Source organism: Lethenteron reissneri, unplaced genomic scaffold (genome assembly GCF_015708825.2).
Source record: "Lethenteron reissneri isolate LAM-NWPU_2019-01 unplaced genomic scaffold, ASM1570882v1 scaffold_1373, whole genome shotgun sequence".
Taxonomy (NCBI): Eukaryota; Metazoa; Chordata; class Hyperoartia; order Petromyzontiformes; family Petromyzontidae; genus Lethenteron; species Lethenteron reissneri.
This window is the reverse complement of record NW_026891084.1, coordinates 209,600-228,619: the sequence shown is the minus strand read 5'-3', so window position 1 is coordinate 228,619 and position 19,020 is coordinate 209,600. Positions and strand designations below refer to the sequence as shown.

The 19,020-nt window shown below is 48.1% G+C and overlaps 1 protein-coding gene across 1 annotated transcript in view; it reads right to left on the bottom strand.

Moving 5' to 3' along the window:
• LOC133362109 (hemicentin-1-like) overlaps positions 1-19,020 on the bottom strand; it is an 85,630-nt gene that overhangs the window by 25,941 nt on the left and 40,669 nt on the right. Inside the window, exons 7-8 of the mRNA XM_061581070.1 lie at positions 16,434-17,097; positions 14,681-14,797 (exon numbers count right to left, since the gene is read on the bottom strand). Of these exons, the coding sequence (XP_061437054.1) occupies positions 14,681-14,797; positions 16,434-17,097 (781 nt within the window). The remainder of the gene's footprint in view (positions 1-14,680; positions 14,798-16,433; positions 17,098-19,020) is intronic.

Below are 19,020 nucleotides of genomic sequence, written 5' to 3'. Positions count from 1 at the left end.
GTATGACGCGCACCGCCCCCTCACCACACGACCACCAGGCGTCTGTTTGACCTAAAGAATCGACTCCGAACACTGACTATTCAAGACAACTCTTACCACTCAAACACACTCGAACCCATAAGCCATCCGTGGCTGGAAAGCATCACAACGAGACCGAGTGGTGGCCATCCGTCGTATAAGAGTATTCTTAATTTTTATCTTTAATATTTAGTGGGCTGTACTCTTAATCGCATAAATTCCCAACAGATCCATCAATACGAACTGATTCTTGGCACCTCCTTCCGCCGAGCCACGCTCATGTGGGGAGTGGTGGCCCACCGGATCCTTATCAGGTGATCTGGTCCCCAATTAGTAAACTTGGTATAAGATAACGATCTTCGGAAAAGGAGCACCGTCGCAGGCCCTTACTCCGAGCCGTTCTGCTGTCAGATAACCTGCCGATGTATCTGTTGAGATTGGTGCCTTTAAGAATAGTAACTGTTTTGATTGTGTTTTTTTTTTTCTTTCGCCGTATAATCTTTCAAGTATCCTTCAGTCATAATCGCCGCACGTACTCGCATCCTCTACAGAATATTCAACTGTCCCGTGACCCAAGGTGTTAACAACGTGATAAGGGTTGCGTATGATCAATAAGGAGTGCGGTACTGCGTGAACAATATTGAGTATAATCATTCATTAACGTTAAGGTTTTCTTAGCATAGTATTTGCATGTTTTAACGACTCTCTCTCTCACTAACAACCATCGCGTTATGCGGGATCCATGTGCAGTTGTCAAAGTGAAATCAGACAATCGTTGATGATACTGTATTGATGCCGTATTGACGTTCCGGGATTGAGAGTTCGCATACTATATCATAGTTAAGGTTGAATTAGTAATAAATTGATCAATACAGAAGTGGTTGTGTGATTCTTTCCTGAAATCTATGCATAAGATCTGCTTCTGCGTTGAGATTTGAACTTGGTGACCTTAATAAACACACTAATACATACTCAGTAAATGTTAAAGCGATAACGGGGTGAACCGGGGTCTGGTTATCATAACGACTTGCGTTATCATAATTACACCCACTCGCATAATTAATACGATTACCTCTCGAATTGGCATAATTAAAATGTGCGTAATTACATAATTAACATATTTCCGGATAATTACACATTTGGCCAAATTTCATTAATTATTATTATTTCCACTGAATATTCATAACCCACACGTACAACATAATAATTCACCCACGCACGCATACAACATAACAAATTTTCATAACCAACATATACAACATAATGGGGGCTCGTCTTCCGGGATCTCTCGCAGACAGGTTATGCATGAATTCAGGAACGAATCACTGATGTGTTAATCAAAGTGTTGTGAACTAACGTTGCCTTGTGATTGTAAACGGGGGTATACAAACAAAACGCGCTCTGAAGGGAGGTACCAGAGTAGCAGAGTATAAAAAAGACAGCTGGGCTGAGATTATTTGCTCGAGTTAAACTGACGCATCCTGTGATACAATTGTTTATATGTGCTCTGAAAGGGAATTCTAGAGTAACTCACGACGCACATGAGATGTTAGAATTAAGATACACTCTTAAGTCTATTAACCACACTACATAATAGAGATGGCACAGGATCCACAACATTCTGAGTTTGACACACCAACGCATAACACTGATACAGAGTGGACCTCTGAGGAGGAGATGGAATCTATGGAAAAACAATATCGGGAATTTGTGTTAAAACGTACTGGACGGACTGCTAGCCAGCAGACGGAGCAGAGAGATATATGGGAGGGGAGCCATACAGAAGATGTTAAGGCCCATAGAAGGAAACTACTTAAGGATGTGATGAAATGTGGCAAAGCCAAACGTGACGTAAAAATTGCAGAAATAGCGAGGGTAGACTCGTATCTCCTCGCACAGACAGACAGAGAAAGATTATGGAATGAGGAAAAATTTGAAAGGGAGAGACAAGAGAAACTGTCCTTAATGGTGCAGGTAGAGCGTCTGCACGCCCTCGTGAGAGAGAAAGAATCCGCACTAAATGCACCAGTGAAACACCCAGACGTTGATACACAGGACACATACGGGAGTAACAATTTACCACACTCCGAGCCACGGGGACGTAGCCCAGGGCCAGATCCCACAATGAGTGTGGCTACTATGCAAAGCAATTTTGATAAAGTAACACCCTCGCAAATCGAGGAGAGAGAAGAGGAAATAATAATACAAACGGGAAAACATGAGGCCGACCACCCCAACGTTAGAGAGAGACAAATAATTAACCCTAAGTCATCAGGATACACTGTAATGATAGAGCGGGAAAGGGCGGAGCTGGTGCAAGACGGGAAACATGACATAAACAGAACACCAGGCAGACGCACGCTACGCAAGTATGACCGACATGATGCAGATGACAGAGACAGCTCACCAGAGAAACGCACCTCGCACAAACACGACCAACACGACACACGTAACAAGAGCTCACCAGAGAGACGCACATCACACAAGCAGGAGCCATGGGATAAGCAGAAATCACCGAGCCAAGTTGACCCACGTAACAGGTGCAAAAGGCACTACAAAAGTGATGTTAAGCAGAGCCATCGTGATGGTGACGGCTCATCTGACACTGACTTCTCTGACAATGACCAAAACGACACGGATAACAGGAGCTCACCAGAGAGACGCACATCACACAAGCATGAGCCATGGGATAAACAGAAATCACCGAGCCAAGTTGACCCACGTAACAGGTGCAAAAGGCACTACAAAAGTTATGTTAAGCAGAGCCACCGTGATGGTGACGGCTCATCTAACACTGACTCCTCTGACAATGACCAACACGACATGGGTACCAGAGAGAGCTCACCAGAGGGACGCATGACATGTAAAAATCACCCACGCAAAACCACCCGCACCAAAAATCCCAGAGACAGGAATCCCGATAACCATGAAGCACGAGACAAACATAAATTCAACACCTCACCTAGCAGGCACCACACACGTAGTAGGCAGCATGAAGGTCGAGGACAAAAACACTCACCACATAGACACCACTCAAGGAGATCACGCACACCAACCCACAAGCACGAATCACAAGACCCACATAAGGAAAACAAGAGACACAAGCAACGGGACAGATACGAATCCTCGGACAGAGGGAGATCACGACACAGACACGGGACACATGACAACAGTGATAGTGGAGACAAGGGTAGCTCAAGGGAGCACTCCTCAGGAACCGAGACCACTGATGACGAACAACACACTTTTAACAGTAAGACACTAAAACTAATGGACAAAGCACTCGTGAGAATTCCCTATTTCGATCCACATAACAAAAACAGGGATATCCACACTCACATAACTACAGTAGAACAGGAGGCTAAGATCCGGGGTCTGGGTAAATCAGCAGAAAAGGCATGTTTATTATCAAGGAGCCTACATGAACCCGCCAGACCATGGGTAGCCTCCCTGCCAAATAGGGTGAAGAGTGACTTTAAACAATTGAGCCGAGCAGTAGTTAAGAGATTTGGGGAATACTCCACACTATCCGAAGGATTGAACGCGGCAAAGTTGATGACCCAGCGTGTAGACGAAGACCCACGAGATTATCTCCTACGCCTTAAGAAAGCATATTACGCAGGGGACGTGGACAATGCCCAGGGAGATAAGACAGTCTTAAAAGTGATGTTCTTCCAATCATTGAGACCTGAAATAGTGAGAATAGTAGGAATGATGTTGGACCCCGAGACTGCCTCCCTACGCCAGATTGAAAGCAAGGCCCACACGGCCTGGGTGAACGGACGGAAAACCACTGGCATAGCCAAAACCCACATCGTCACCAGAGATAAAGAATGCCTCGATCTGGAGGGAAGCGAATCTCCAAGGAATAATATTAGCGCCACACGGGGTAGACATGAATTCCCCCAGGAGAGGGCGCCTAACCCAATAGAATCGACACCCGTCCACAACACGCTGAATAACGTTCCACGTGGGGGGAGGAACGAGGCCAGAGGAACTTGGCACCCACAGCCGCCACCACCATGGAATTCAGAAGAGGGCGGAGGCTGGAATTATGGACGAGGAAGAGAGAGTGACGGGCCACACCTACCCCGCGGAGGCCGACGCCCACCAAACCAGTCACCATATCGTCCCCTACTGCCGCCTCCACCAGCAATAGAGCATAGACCGCCGTTAGCTAACAGGAATCGATATGCTCACCACATTAGGATGGAAAAAGAGCTCCTAGGGAGTATGAAGACTTCCATGCAAGTAGCGAAGGGAAGAATACCAACTATACCCACACAGGAGGAGGGCACACCCAGAGCAAAGGTAGCCCAAGTGAACGTAGAGAAGACAAGAAGCCTCGAAGCAATCACCGAAGTGGTACCAGAAGGAAAAGGGTACCATCTGGGGGAATTGATTCCCGTAGGACCAGTTGGACGAGTCCACGTGGAAGTAATACTGCAAGACACCCTGACCAGCCAAGGCCTTTGTGATACTGGAGCAGAAATATCCATGATATCCAGAGAATTATTTGACGAACTCCAGACTGCCCTCCAGAGGAAGAATGAAACACTACAAGTGATGCCAAGTAAACTTACCTACTCAGGATGTGAAGGGACCCACATGCGACCATTGGGCAAAGTTATGACGAAGTTGACATTCAACAAAATCAACATGAACCATCCCCTATATGTCATACAATACCCAGGAAAAGAACTGATTATTGGGATCGAACTACTGAATCGCCTGAAACCCATTATGAACCTTGAATCCCGACAAATTTGGGCACAGTCAATGCCGGAGCAACAAAGGGACTCAGAAGATGAAGACGTTATGAGAGACTCCACGGGAATCCAAGGGATAACACAAGAACTCGACGACCTATCAACAACAATCAGGAACGAAGACGAGCTCCCAGCAGGAATTCGAATCACTCAGCTAATGACTAACAGACTGAGAGAAGACCGAAAGGAAGCCGACTTAGAGTCAGTATCACCAAATGACCGTCCCCTCATGGAGTATACACCGCCCCCTGGAGGCCAAACCGACGAACTGCAAACTGATGAAGGAGAATACAAGGGCAAGAGCGTATTACCCTCGGATGAAGCCAAGGCAACTCAACCAATAGTAACGCAAAAGGAACTTTCAACCGAGCCGCCCGAAACCACGAAGGCCCTAGATCCAAACCAAGAGAAAGGAGTCCTTACAATAGAAGAACAAATAGAACAACAAATTGAAGCAGCAGACGCCCTAGAGAGCGACACTCAACGAGACGAGCTACGACAACTGCTCCAAAAATACAACTCCCTGTTCTCCAAAGACTCCTATGATTGTGGCAAAACCGACCTACATGTGGTATCCATTCCCACACTGGAGGGAGCACCAGCGGTATACGTGAAGCAATACAAGATTCCACTGGCCGCCTATGAATCGATCCAAGAAACCCTAGAGAACCTACTCAAAAAGAACATAATCCGGGAATGCAACTCGACCTACAACTCACCCATTTGGCCAGTACTAAAACCCACGGGAAAATGGAGACTCACGATCGACTACCGACAACTCAATAAAACAGTTCCCCTATCTCGATGGCCAATGGCAGAAATCGACCACGGTCTCAACCAAATAAAAGGTGCAAAGGTACTCACCACAATGGACCTAGCAAATGGCTTCTGGACCATGCCAGTAAAAGAAACCGATCAATACAAGTTGGCCTTCACCTTCAACGGAATACAGTATACTTGGAATCGCTGCCCGTTCGGATACTCGAACTCACCTGCAGACTTCAACATATTCCTCCACAAGGCGATGGGCGACGCAAAAGAGCGAGGCACCATCGTCTACGTCGACGACATACTAGTCAAGGACTCCTCATGGGAAGAACACCTCGAGAGCCTCCAGCATACCCTCGAGCAGTTAAAGGAAGCAGGCGCAAAGATTTCAATACAAAAAGGACAGTGGGCACGCAAAAGGGTGGACTACCTCGGGCTCCAGGTCGGCACTGAGGGAATGTTACCCCAAACCAAAAGACTTGAAGCCCTCCTCACACTCAAATCGCCCACCACAGTCACGACCCTTCGGAGCTTCTTAGGGATTTGCAACTACCTTCGACAGTTCGTGGACGACTACGCAGGAATCGTTCGACCCTTAGTCAAACTACTGCAAAAAGACGAACCATGGGAGTGGGGACAGGAACAGGAAGCCGCAGAAAAAGAATTAAAACGACAGATCACAGAGGCATCCTGCCTAGCATACCCAGAGAAAGGGAAAGAATACTACCTGGAGACCGCATACTCAGATCATAGTATCAGCTCGGTACTGTACCAGAGACAGGAAGCCGAGAAACGAGTTATTGCCTATGCCAGCAAAGCCCTCCGGGGAGTGGAGATGAAGTTCTCCGAGTGTGAGAAGGCGATATTTGGAAACATCTGGGCCATACAACATTTTCGGAACTTGTTGAACGGAGAGAGGATCATCCTGGAAACAAATCATGAATCCTTGGCATACCTCAACAGTAAGAAGATTCGAGAGGGCCGCGTAACCAGCAGCCGAATAGCCAGCTGGGCACTGACACTCCAAGGCCTACCAATCACAGTGAAATACGCAAAGAACAAGAAAAGTCCAATGGCCCAAGGTCTTGCCGATTTACATGATTGTACCTTTGACAGCATGGAAGCAGAGGACGAAAAGATACCTCCGGAGGACAACAGGTACCTGCCCTTCAGGAAGGAGACATGTGCCGACCTACCAGTGGTATACATCGATGGATGCTCCAAGATGAAGGAGAACAAGCTTCACGCTGGGTCAGGAGTCATTTGGGAAACTGGCCCACTCGCAGGGATTCAAGAGGGATTTCAGCTGGGACCAAAGTCAAACCAGTATGCAGAGTTGGTCGGGGTACACATCGCTGTCCAGATGGCATCCGATAACCAAATACGGACCATGGTGGTGTGCACTGATTCCAACTACGTACAGCACAGCTTCCTGCACCACCTACCCATATGGAAAAAAAACGAGATGAAGAACCATAGGAATAAACCAATTCGCCATCGAGAACTATTCGAGGCCATAGATAAGATGGTTCAGAACAAGGATATGAAGATATTTTGGAAGAAAGTCAAAGGACACTCCAAGATACCTGGTCAAGAGAAAACTGGGAACGACCAAGCAGATGCTATAGCAAAAGTGGGAAGCCTGGAAGGCACCCCGTGGAAGCTAGAAGACCAAACCGACAGAGACGGACAACAAGAGTCGACGAACCAAGACATCGCCGTGATAGGACTGGTCACAAGAAGTGGGAAGAACCCGGCAGAAGCTGGAACCAGAGCCCAATTGAACAGTGCCCAGCCTTCCGAAGACCTGATCAGAATGCAACAAGAGGACGAAACACTAAAGACACTCGCCGATCATATCCAAGATCCAGCAGGAAAACCAATCACTACTGACAACTTGAATGACAACAAAGAGCTCGAGATCATGCATAGCCAAATCAAAAGGTTCTCAATGCGAAAAGGGCTACTGGTATACACAAACGAAAAAGACGGTCGACCTAGATGGGTAGTCCCCTCTCAATATCGAGAAATAATGTTACAACACGCCCACAATGAACCGTGTAGCGGCCACCGATGCGAGGTGAATACGGGACAGATGCTGCGACAGGTGGCCTACTGGCCAAAAATGGGGGTAGACATACACAAACATGTGTCCAACTGTCTCGTGTGTTGTAAGTACCAGCCAACGACCTCACAGCATAGGGCACCCCTACAGAGGAGGGGAGCAGATTATCCTTGGTCCAACCTACAAATCGACTGGATAGGACCTGTCAACCGATCAACCAAAGGGAACAAGTACATGCTAACTGTGACCTGTGCATTCTCTAAATGGACAGAGTGTCTACCAGCACCCAACAACACCGCGGAAACAACCGCCATACTACTGATTAACCAAATATTCAGTAGATGGGGCCTACCGTCAACGATCGATTCAGACAAAGGAAGCCACTTCACAGCCGAGGTCATCACAGAAGTGTGGAAGATGTTGGGAGTAAAAAGACAATTACATGTCGCATACCATCCACAATCCTCAGGACAGGTGGAAAGAGCCAACAGGACCATCGTGAGCCTCCTAAAGAAATATGTGTCTACCACGGGCCGCGACTGGGATACGAAACTACCCCTAGTCTTGATGGCCATGCGAGCCACACCCAACCGAGCTACAGGCAGGACACCCTTCGAGATCATGACAGGGAGGCTAATGACCCTCCCAGTACACCTGTTATATGTCCCAGCGGAGGACGAGACCCCGACGGCAATGACGCCAACTGAATACCTGACGGGACTCAATAGTCACCTACAGAGCACATTCGCTATGGTCAGGGACCAGTTGCAAGTAGAGGCTCAGGGGAGCAAAGCATACTATGACCAAAAAGCCAGCCACGCAGAATACCAGCTAGGAGACCAGGTGTGGTACCTCAATTACGAGAAAAGGAAACAGAAGTGCAGGAAATTCCTGCCCTCCTGGACAGGACCACACGAGGTGGTTGACAAAATGTCCCCAGTCGTATATCAGCTAAAAATCACAAAGACAGGAAGAGAGCAGCAATACAAGTGGGTGCACATCAACCAAATCAAACCGTACCCTGTGCTGGTGGAGCGAGATGAGGAATAAAGGTGGAAAAGGGGGGGGACTAAACTAATGGGCTTATCACACTACAATAATATGTAACATGTTTTCCAGGGAATGGCAGCCCTCCTGCTCACGCTCCTGCTAACGTACCTTGTCAAGCTAGAAGGGAGCCAAGAGCTGATCAAGCCAGGACCAGAATCCGGGGTGATGCTGAGAGACTCCTCCAGCTTCCTAGTAACCGAAACGAAAATAGTAACCCAACAAGTCTATGTCTCCTTGGAACCTGCCTTGGTGGTAAAGAAGCACTTCGGGAAGTTACCACCCCAAGCCACCCAAGCAACCCGAATATGGTATTATGACTTCCTAAGATATAGTGAACAGAATATCGGAACGATCCTGAAGCAATTACAAAGAACCATGATACTTCCCCCCACCACTGTCAACCTAACACGTTCCAAGAGGTCTATCGGCCTGGGAGGGGTCTTTGGAATACTATCCGGTTTTAGCTCCTTAATCACACTAGGAGTATCCATATCCAACGCCGTAAAGATTGGACACCTCACGCAAGGTATCGAGAATTTACAGCTCGATATGCATCAGATCCATCAGCAAATACAACACCAACAAAAGAATCTGGTCGAAATGGGATCCACCCTCCGAGACACCGTGGTTCTCGTAAACCTACATTCTATCATGATTAACTTAACATTCCAAGAATTGAGTTCTGCAATCCGAGGTCTATACGAAGAAGAGAGTATTCGAGAGCCAATTCAGTGGGTGATCCAAGACTTGTTGCGTAGCATCAGCGGCAGCGTCAGTGATCTTATACAAGGACAAATTCCGTCATATCTGGTAACTCCAACACTGATAAAAGATGTGCTACAAGCAGCATCCCCGGAAACAATCAGTCCAACTCAAGTACAAATTGCCTTCAACATGGGTACAGCCACACCCATACATGTGGACCCCCAAACTAGACAGCTGGCGTTTTTGCTAAATTTACCCCTGGTTAAACCCGGAAATGTATTCCGATTGCGGACAGTATTGAACGTGGGTACATGGAATAACGACATTTACTCCAAGATGGAAACTCCCTTAGTGGTGGCCTACCAGGAAGAAGGCCCCCTTAAGTACCTGGTGCCTGACCTAAACCTGTGTCAAATAATGAAAGAGGTTCATTGGCTCTGCCCAGGGGAACCATTTCTGACCAATACAGCAGAACTAATGTGTGGTCTGTCAAACCTAAGCTCCAAGGAAACTTGCAAGTTTAAGCTAAGTAAACCCAAAGAAAGAACCGGAACAGTGGCCATGATAGCTAATGCCCAGTGGTTGATTAGCACCCCTCTAGACACGGCAATTGTTTCCACCGATCAACACTCCATAACCATGGAAGTTCCGATTCCAAGCCACGTCGCACTGGTCACAATACCAAGAGGAACATTCGTACGCATAGGGGACAAGGTATTATATAACCTAGACAAAAGCCTACACCAAGCGGAGGTAGAAATCGTAGACACATTCCGAGGCCACAAGTTTGAGATAAGCAGCACTCTGTCCAACTTGTTGAACAGTAAAGAATTCCATATGGTGAAATTATCCCTCAGCGAATCAGAGATTAACATAACAGATCTTACTTGGGCGACCGAAGTGGCTGGATATCAGCGAAATCAACAGATGGGGATGGGTATCACAGGGGCAACAGGGATGATCATACTAGTCCTGGCTATTCTAACCTTAACATACCGTGTGGCCAAAATGAATGCCGAACTTAAAAGATTAATCGCAGGCACAAGCCACATACCATTCGAGCCCAGGAACAGGGATAGAGCCAAGGCCTGATGATGCCACCCAAGAATAACCGTAGAGACTATCTTTTTAACGATATCTCCTATAACAGGTAGTCAATAGAATAACGTTCCCTCCCTTATCGTTTTACCTTCCTTTAGAATATTTTTTTTCTCTCTTGTCACATATAACCTGTTAAGTTGTGACACGTACGCGCGCGTTGTAAGGAATAGCAGCAAAACTTGAGGACAATCGATGGTTCATGATGGAAGAAGGGTATACATATTTTTAAAAATAACCCGTGGCCATTTGACCACTGGTCATTTTTAAAAGGGCGGAATGTTGTATACTAACCCTTCTTCCATAATTGAGATTAATAATATTTGATGATTTTTATATATTATCTTTTTACTTGTTTTTTTTAATGAGTGAAACACACCAAGCGCAGCAAACTGCAAAACACCAGGTGTTGTTAAGTAATGAACCGGAGGAGGGCTAGGATGGCAGAATTTACAACGTTGCTTCAAGGGAAGATAAGGCCTGATGAACGGGCACATGTCACCCGTGCAGGCGGCAGAGACAGTGGGAGTGTCAGCCAGACATAGTTAAGGCAAAAGCCCAATCATCCTGCATGGTTTTAAAGTAACGTCAAAATTCGAAATTCAACAACAGAGTAGGCTAAATTATCGATCCTCGCGCTCGCTCAAATTGGAGACCAGGCTGCGAGCTACATCAATGAACCATTGCCCATTTGCTAATCCAATACTGAATGTTAATATTACTGAAGTCAAAACGAATTCTATGACCTCAGCACATGGGCAAATAATAGGGCAGTGTCGACTCAAAGGCAATGGAAGAAAACAGAGGCGCCTTTGTCTAAATCACAACCACAGAAAGCCAGGAATCATCACTGATTGTGTGTTCAGGAATTCCGAGCTAGTTAGAACACGTGCACAGGGGGGGGAGCTGATGTAAACAACCCTGCGCGTCTGGATGTGAGGGGGCCTTGGACCTGGAATCAAGAATAAACACTCCCAGAGCAGAAGGTTGGCAGGGGGAGAGGTGATTTAAAAGAGGGTTGTATATCTCTCAAGGCACAAGACCCAGCTGAACAACACGGCTGCGGGGGTCACCAGAAGTTCGCATTCGCCTAGTTAAGACAAAAAGCTCAATTATTCTGTATTGCTATTAAAGTAACGTTAAAGTCGGAATTTAACAACAGAGTAGGCTAAAGTTATTGATATTCACACCCACTCCAATTAAACCAGGTCACAAGTTACGCCTACTGAACCATCACCATCATTAAGTCAATATGAAATGTTATTTCCATACTTCAATACTTTCTATACAATTCGACCCGAAGCATATGACAATCAGAACCTTCCTAAGTCAAAATTGAATCGCACCCAGACAGGAGCGAATAGTCAATATAAGGTTGAAGAGGGAAGGAAATCAAGAGCACGGCGAACTGCAAACGTAAGCAAAAAGCCGGGAACAACACCAGCCCAGCAACAGCGAGTGGGGCTTCGACAGGCCATAAAGTAGAATAATAACTCCCGGGGTCAGGGGACACAAGAAGAAGTAGGCAGACAAAAACCAGAACTGACTCCAAGGTTCAACCGCCCTCACCTACTCAGGGGTGACGGAAATTAATGAGGCCTTGAATTAACGGCAGGCAACAACAACGGCGAGCAGAGATAGGGTGGGGCAAAGACTGCGGGCTAGGAATGCAACTTCGTGTCAGTAAAGCCCTGACAAACAAGTTAAGTTAAAGACATCACAATACATAATATCGCACATAACATCAATGTTAACGCTATTCACCGTAAACTATATTCCGCTTATATAACCATCCAGGCACCAAGGAATACGAATTCCTAGGATCAAGAAACTTACCCCTTAACCTAAGATATCGGAAATAAATTAATAGTAATAAGTATATGCATGAAAGACAAAAGTAAAACTTATGGAAAAGCCAGGATAACGGGATGAATCACCACCAGGTCGAATATAAATACATAAAAAAAAAAAACGATGTTAAACCCAGGGTCGGAGAGAAAGGGAGATCCCGGCCGTCTTTGTATCCCCGCAGCGCGGGATAGGAGTGTGTGTACGCTCGGGGAAACACCTACACTTGGGTCGGGAACCACGATGGGAAACGACAGACCTTAGGTTACATACAGAATCATAACTGTGAAATAGTAAGGGACAAATGTTAACTTAAAACTTTTAACCATTTCTTTGTGCGCCGGGTCGGAGAGAGTGTTGCCCCCCTCCAGGTTGTGCAACACGAACAAAGACGCCTATGAGACGATTTGTAACGTCTGTGTTTTGGGTTCATGAAGAAGGCCAGACAAGAGATAAATTGCACCCAGACAGAGAGACGACTTCGAGACAATTTGTAACATCTGGTTGTTTGCTCGTGGGTTTTATGGAGGGAGTTGACAACGGAATATACCGTCAGTGATGCACACAAGGACATACGGACACACACATGGACACACCTGCCTACACGGACAGATCCTGACACAGCAAAAATCGGAAGCCCCGCCTTGTGGGCGGGATCCAGGGGGATTTTTCAGCATAAAGGAACGGATCCTGAACATTGGAAACCAGTGCGACGGGAGGGTCCACTCAGAAGCTCGACCGGGAGGGTCGACTCAGGAACGAGTGCGACCAGAGCGGGTCCACTCAGGAGTGCGACCAGAGAGTCGACTCAGGAGCGAGGGCGACCAGCGGGTCGACCCAGGAGCGAGCTCGACCGGGAGGGTCGACTCAGGAGCGAGCTGCGACCAGCGGGTCGGCTCGACTCATCTTCAGCTCGTCAATCTCTGCTGCCGCCGGAGATCTCCGCTGCCGCCGGTGGTGAGCGTCGCGACTTGGCGACGATCCAGCGCTGCACGCTACGAGCGAGTTGTGGGCGCCACCTACCGACCGGGTTCCGAACTGCGACAGCGTATCAACAGCCATCCGACAGGGGAGCGATGGATACGTATGACGCGCACCGCCCCCTCACCACACGACCACCAGGCGTCTGTTTGACCTAAAGAATCGACTCCGAACACTGACTATTCAAGACAACTCTTACCACTCAAACACACTCGAACCCATAAGCCATCCGTGGCTGGAAAGCATCACAACGAGACCGAGTGGTGGCCATCCGTCGTATAAGAGTATTCTTAATTTTTATCTTTAATATTTAGTGGGCTGTACTCTTAATCGCATAAATTCCCAACAGATCCATCAATACGAACTGATTCTTGGCACCTCCTTCCGCCGAGCCACGCTCATGTGGGGAGTGGTGGCCCACCGGATCCTTATCAGGTGATCTGGTCCCCAATTAGTAAACTTGGTATAAGATAACGATCTTCGGAAAAGGAGCACCGTCGCAGGCCCTTACTCCGAGCCGTTCTGCTGTCAGATAACCTGCCGATGTATCTGTTGAGATTGGTGCCTTTAAGAATAGTAACTGTTTTGATTGTGTTTTTTTTTTTCTTTCGCCGTATAATCTTTCAAGTATCCTTCAGTCATAATCGCCGCACGTACTCGCATCCTCTACAGAATATTCAACTGTCCCGTGACCCAAGGTGTTAACAACGTGATAAGGGTTGCGTATGATCAATAAGGAGTGCGGTACTGCGTGAACAATATTGAGTATAATCATTCATTAACGTTAAGGTTTTCTTAGCATAGTATTTGCATGTTTTAACGACTCTCTCTCTCACTAACAACCATCGCGTTATGCGGGATCCATGTGCAGTTGTCAAAGTGAAATCAGACAATCGTTGATGATACTGTATTGATGCCGTATTGACGTTCCGGGATTGAGAGTTCGCATACTATATCATAGTTAAGGTTGAATTAGTAATAAATTGATCAATACAGAAGTGGTTGTGTGATTCTTTCCTGAAATCTATGCATAAGATCTGCTTCTGCGTTGAGATTTGAACTTGGTGACCTTAATAAACACACTAATACATACTCAGTAAATGTTAAAGCGATAACGGGGTGAACCGGGGTCTGGTTATCATAACGACTTGCGTTATCATAATTACACCCACTCGCATAATTAATACGATTACCTCTCGAATTGGCATAATTAAAATGTGCGTAATTACATAATTAACATATTTCCGGATAATTACACATTTGGCCAAATTTCATTAATTATTATTATTTCCACTGAATATTCATAACCCACACGTACAACATAATAATTCACCCACGCACGCATACAACATAACAAATTTTCATAACCAACATATACAACACAACCCCAACTTGGGGTGCTTCCTCCACTTCCTCCTCCCTTGGTGGCTGTGCCAGACGAGAGCGGCCGACTTATTTGCGAACTCGTCGTGAAGATTCCTGCTGCACAAAACACCTACAAATACAAACAGCGTCTTACAACAATGCAACTTAAGATGTGGATAGCGACCGGACGCATTTGCAGCTCAGGATGTGGTACGGGAGAGTTTGATGTGTGCATGACCGTGTCTCGCATTCATATATATAGATGACTATGGAACATCAATCTCAGTGCAGTGCTAATACAACGCACACTCAAGCATGACTTTGGTTGTTTGGAGTGTAGAGATGGCAATCAGTAGCGATTAATAATTTCAGAACGGTGTAAATTCCAGCGCAGAGCGCTCATGCCCGTGACAATGCGTGATTATAGTCACTAACTCGTCTATTCGGTCATGAATCCTCCCATAACGGAGTCTTCTGTGCTCGAGTTACGGGACCTGTAGTGTCGTCTCTGCCTTCCTCTCTACTCGGTCGGATTTCCTCTCAGCTAGAGGTCGCAAACGGGTACCCGTACCCAGCCGGGTACGGGTACCCGTTTGCGACCCTGGTGCGGCCGGGTACGCGTACGGGTAAGGAATCAAAACCCGTTTGCGACCTCTGCTCCCAGCTCACGGGGAGGGGGGGGTGGGCAACGTAGCAGCGCTCTCATCTCTGTTGGTGGCCCTGAGCTCACCATGGAAAATTCCAGTCCCACAGCGGGGGCCATGCGCTCTCCACGGAAACCCGCGCAGTTTTTTTTACTTTCCGCGATGCGAGGTTCGTGGTGCCCCACTCCGGAGAGATGAAATCGGCACAGACCCCCCCTCCCCCCACAACAAACGCACCCAGCGGAGTGAAGAGCACGGATGGCACCTAGACAGCTCGAGTCCCCACTGCCCCCAGTGAATGTTCAGACGCCCTCGTACGTTGGCTACATTCGTCTGTTCGCGTTGTCTGTGGCGGCTGGCAACGCACGGACGAGTTAAACGGAGCAACGGGCGTGGCCTCACCCTCCGTTCGTTCCAGATCTGACCACGTGTTGTCCGTCTCCACCCCTTTTAATACCTGGGTCATGTGGTACCTTTCCACCAATCCTGGTTAACCTCTATGGAATCTTCTAGACTCCATCGTACGCTCCCAGGACCACGCCCCTGACTCGTCCCCCCATTGGCTGTGGCTAAAGCCAGCAGAACCAATCCTCTACTTACAGATGTCACCTTCCCATTACGTCAGGGCCACGCCCCTAGACTTCCCCCCATTAGCTATGGGCCAGGACCGGCAGGGCCAATCATCGTACGAGGTGTAATCCAACAGCAACCCGGATATGTCCTCACATCACACAACAAAGACGGCGATCGCATCGCGCGCTTTCAGGTGACTTCCATGGCCGTCTTGATCGCTCTTCCTGCCGATGTCAGGAATCCACCGGAGCCACGCACTTTTCAACGTGCGTTGAACGCTCATGTCATTCGAACCAATAAGCACGGTTGTCATCGTGCGGCGCGAAAGAAGTTCAACACACACAAACGTTCACTGTGCAGCGCAGCTACTACTATCCCACCTCGTTTTGCGAAACTGACGTTCGGGTAACGACACGCACACACGTGCACAATTACGTGCGTACACCCGGCAGCGAGACGAATCCACAGACTTACCACCGGACCGCATGCCGGACCATGCGTCGCGTGCCCAACCAACCACCCCCAGCCCCCACACGCGCCCTCTCTCACCTTGGCACCCATCCACCGCCTGCTCGTAGCCGGGGCCGCAGACGCACCTCCCGACGGGCATGAGCCACTTGCCATCGGCGCTGCAGAACATGCGCGGCGCCTCCTCCTCGACCGAGTTCTCGACGCATGCCCCGCGCACCTCGACATGCGAGGAAGATTCGGCGCCCGTCACCGTGTCGGGGAAGACGGCCAGGCCGCGCACGGTGCGTGGGCAGCGCTTGTAGTACACGCGCACGGACACGAGCGCGATGCATGCACCCACATCCTGGAAGGCCAGGTGGAAGCCCTTCTTGGCGAGGGGGCCCACGTCACGCACCTCCGTGTTCAGCTTCATGATGCGGCCGACCAGATCGATCTCGGTGAAGGTCTCGTCGGCCACGATGGTGTCCACCTTCACGTACTGGCTCTCGTGGATGCCGGACACGCGCTCGCTGTCCGACTCGTGGTAGTAGACGTTGAAGGTCTCCTTGCACGTGCCCGAGATGCCCGGGATGCTGTTGCAGTCGCGCAGCGTGAACTTGAGCTCGAGGAAGACGCGCTGGGCACCGCCGCGCATCATCCAGTTAGTCCGCAGCCAGTTGTTCTGGTTGGGCTTCATCACGTGGCAGACTTGGTACATCTGAATGGGCGTGTGGAACTCATCGTACCCGCTTATTTCTTCCCACTGTGTTTGTAGGGGAGGGTAGACAGAGAAGGTTGGTGGGTGGAGCGGGAGGGGGGGAGTGGCGATATTTTTGTTAGTGAAATTGGAAGATCGGGAGTTTAAAGTCTCATGATCAGAATCAGAATCGTTCTTTAGCGCTGGGGGAAACTGATGAGCTACGAAGTGTCAAGTCGGAGTGGGTCAGATTATCGGGTCCATTCAGCTCCTTGTCTACCCAGGATTCACATTGCGAGCACCACTTTGTAAGTAATCAACGGCGGTTGCTCTAAGGCATCTCGGCCCCCGCCATAGGAATGTGCAATTTCCACCAATGGCTAAGAAAGGTAAATGAGATGAGCACCTCCAAATGCTCAATTGAGCATCATGGCACTCTGACTTGTAATTCAGTCTTTGGCCTCTATGTACAGTACTTTATATAAGATTCACAATTGGATACAACAGCATTATGCAATTTAGTCGCCAATATATAGATTAATAATAATAGTTCAATTTCTAACGTGCGCAAATTTGCAGACGTAGTGGCCGCAACTCAGAGGCGCGGAGCCAAGCTCAGAATCGCTCAAAAGCATGATTGTAGAGGTGAGTTTTTAAGTGTCTCTTAAAGGAGGCGATTGAGGTGATGCTGTGCAGAGGATCTTGGTATCAAGAGGAGGTCGTGAGTCGCGCTGCGCAGGCATCTGCCGTGTGCTGAGCTGCAAGTTGTCAATAATGAAGAGAGGTACGGTGGGCAGGCCGATATGAAGGCATGGTGGCAGAGGTAGGCGGTATTTTGTGTGACCCTACTGGTGATGGGTAGCCAGTTGAGAGCACGGAGACAAGCTAGTGAGTCGAGACGGGGATGAGTGTGGGCAATGACGACGCATGCCAGGTTATTTTGTAGTCTTTGAAGTTTCTTTAGGCTGCCAGCGGAGGTCCGGACTAGGACGGAGTTACAATAGTCAAGGCGAGACCCAACTATGCAACATGCCAATGTGTTGGCAATTTCAGTAGAGATGAGAGGACGTATGTGTCTAAGAGCCTTCAGGTGAAAGTTACATGAGCTGATGATATGGTTGGTTTGACCGTCGAAGGATAAAGTTTAATCTAGGATGACACCGAGGTAGCTGAAGTGGTCGGTGAACTTGATGCTGTGACCGAAGATGTGTATGTGTGTGGGGAGTGCTGCTGAATTAAGACGTTGCTTGGTACCTAACATGATGGCCACTGACTTTTTCAGATTAAGGGCTAGGTTGTGTGCAGTGAACCATTGTTGCACGGTGGTGGTACATTCCGAGAGCCTCTCGAATCCAGATGCATTTCTAGAATCGATGGCGGTGAATATAATCGTGTCATCCGCGTATGAGTGATGCTTAACACCGAAGCTTGCAATGAGCCGGCCGATCGGGGAAGTGTAGGCTGTGAAGAGCAGGGAACCTAGTACAGAGCCTTGGGGAACCCCGCTTAATGCTGTTGTTTCAGGCAATGTGAACATGCCCACCCTGACTGAAGATTGCCGGTCAGAAAGGTACGAAACTATCCACTTGAGTGCTGAGCCGCATATACCAAAGTCGGATTTCAGGAGGGATGTAAGGAGCAAATGGTTGATGGTGTCGAAGGCTGTCGAAATGTCCAGACTTATAAGTGCAACAGTTGAGCCGGAATCAATGATCGTTAAAATGTCATCGAGCACTCTAGTGAGTGCTGTTTCTGTGGAATAGTTTTGACGGTAAGCTGACTGGAAGCAGCAGTAGTTTGCGGAGGAGGTGATGTGTGGTTTTAGCTGGGCGAGGGCTAGTCGTTCAAGGAGTTTCATGGTCATCATTGCACGGATTGAATGTTGTCCTTCGTCACACCTCCGATTAGCATGGTTAGCTTCGGAGGGTACAAAATAAGCTCAACGTGAGTATGTGTAGTGAGCATAAGTAGTGCAGGAGACGTCGATGG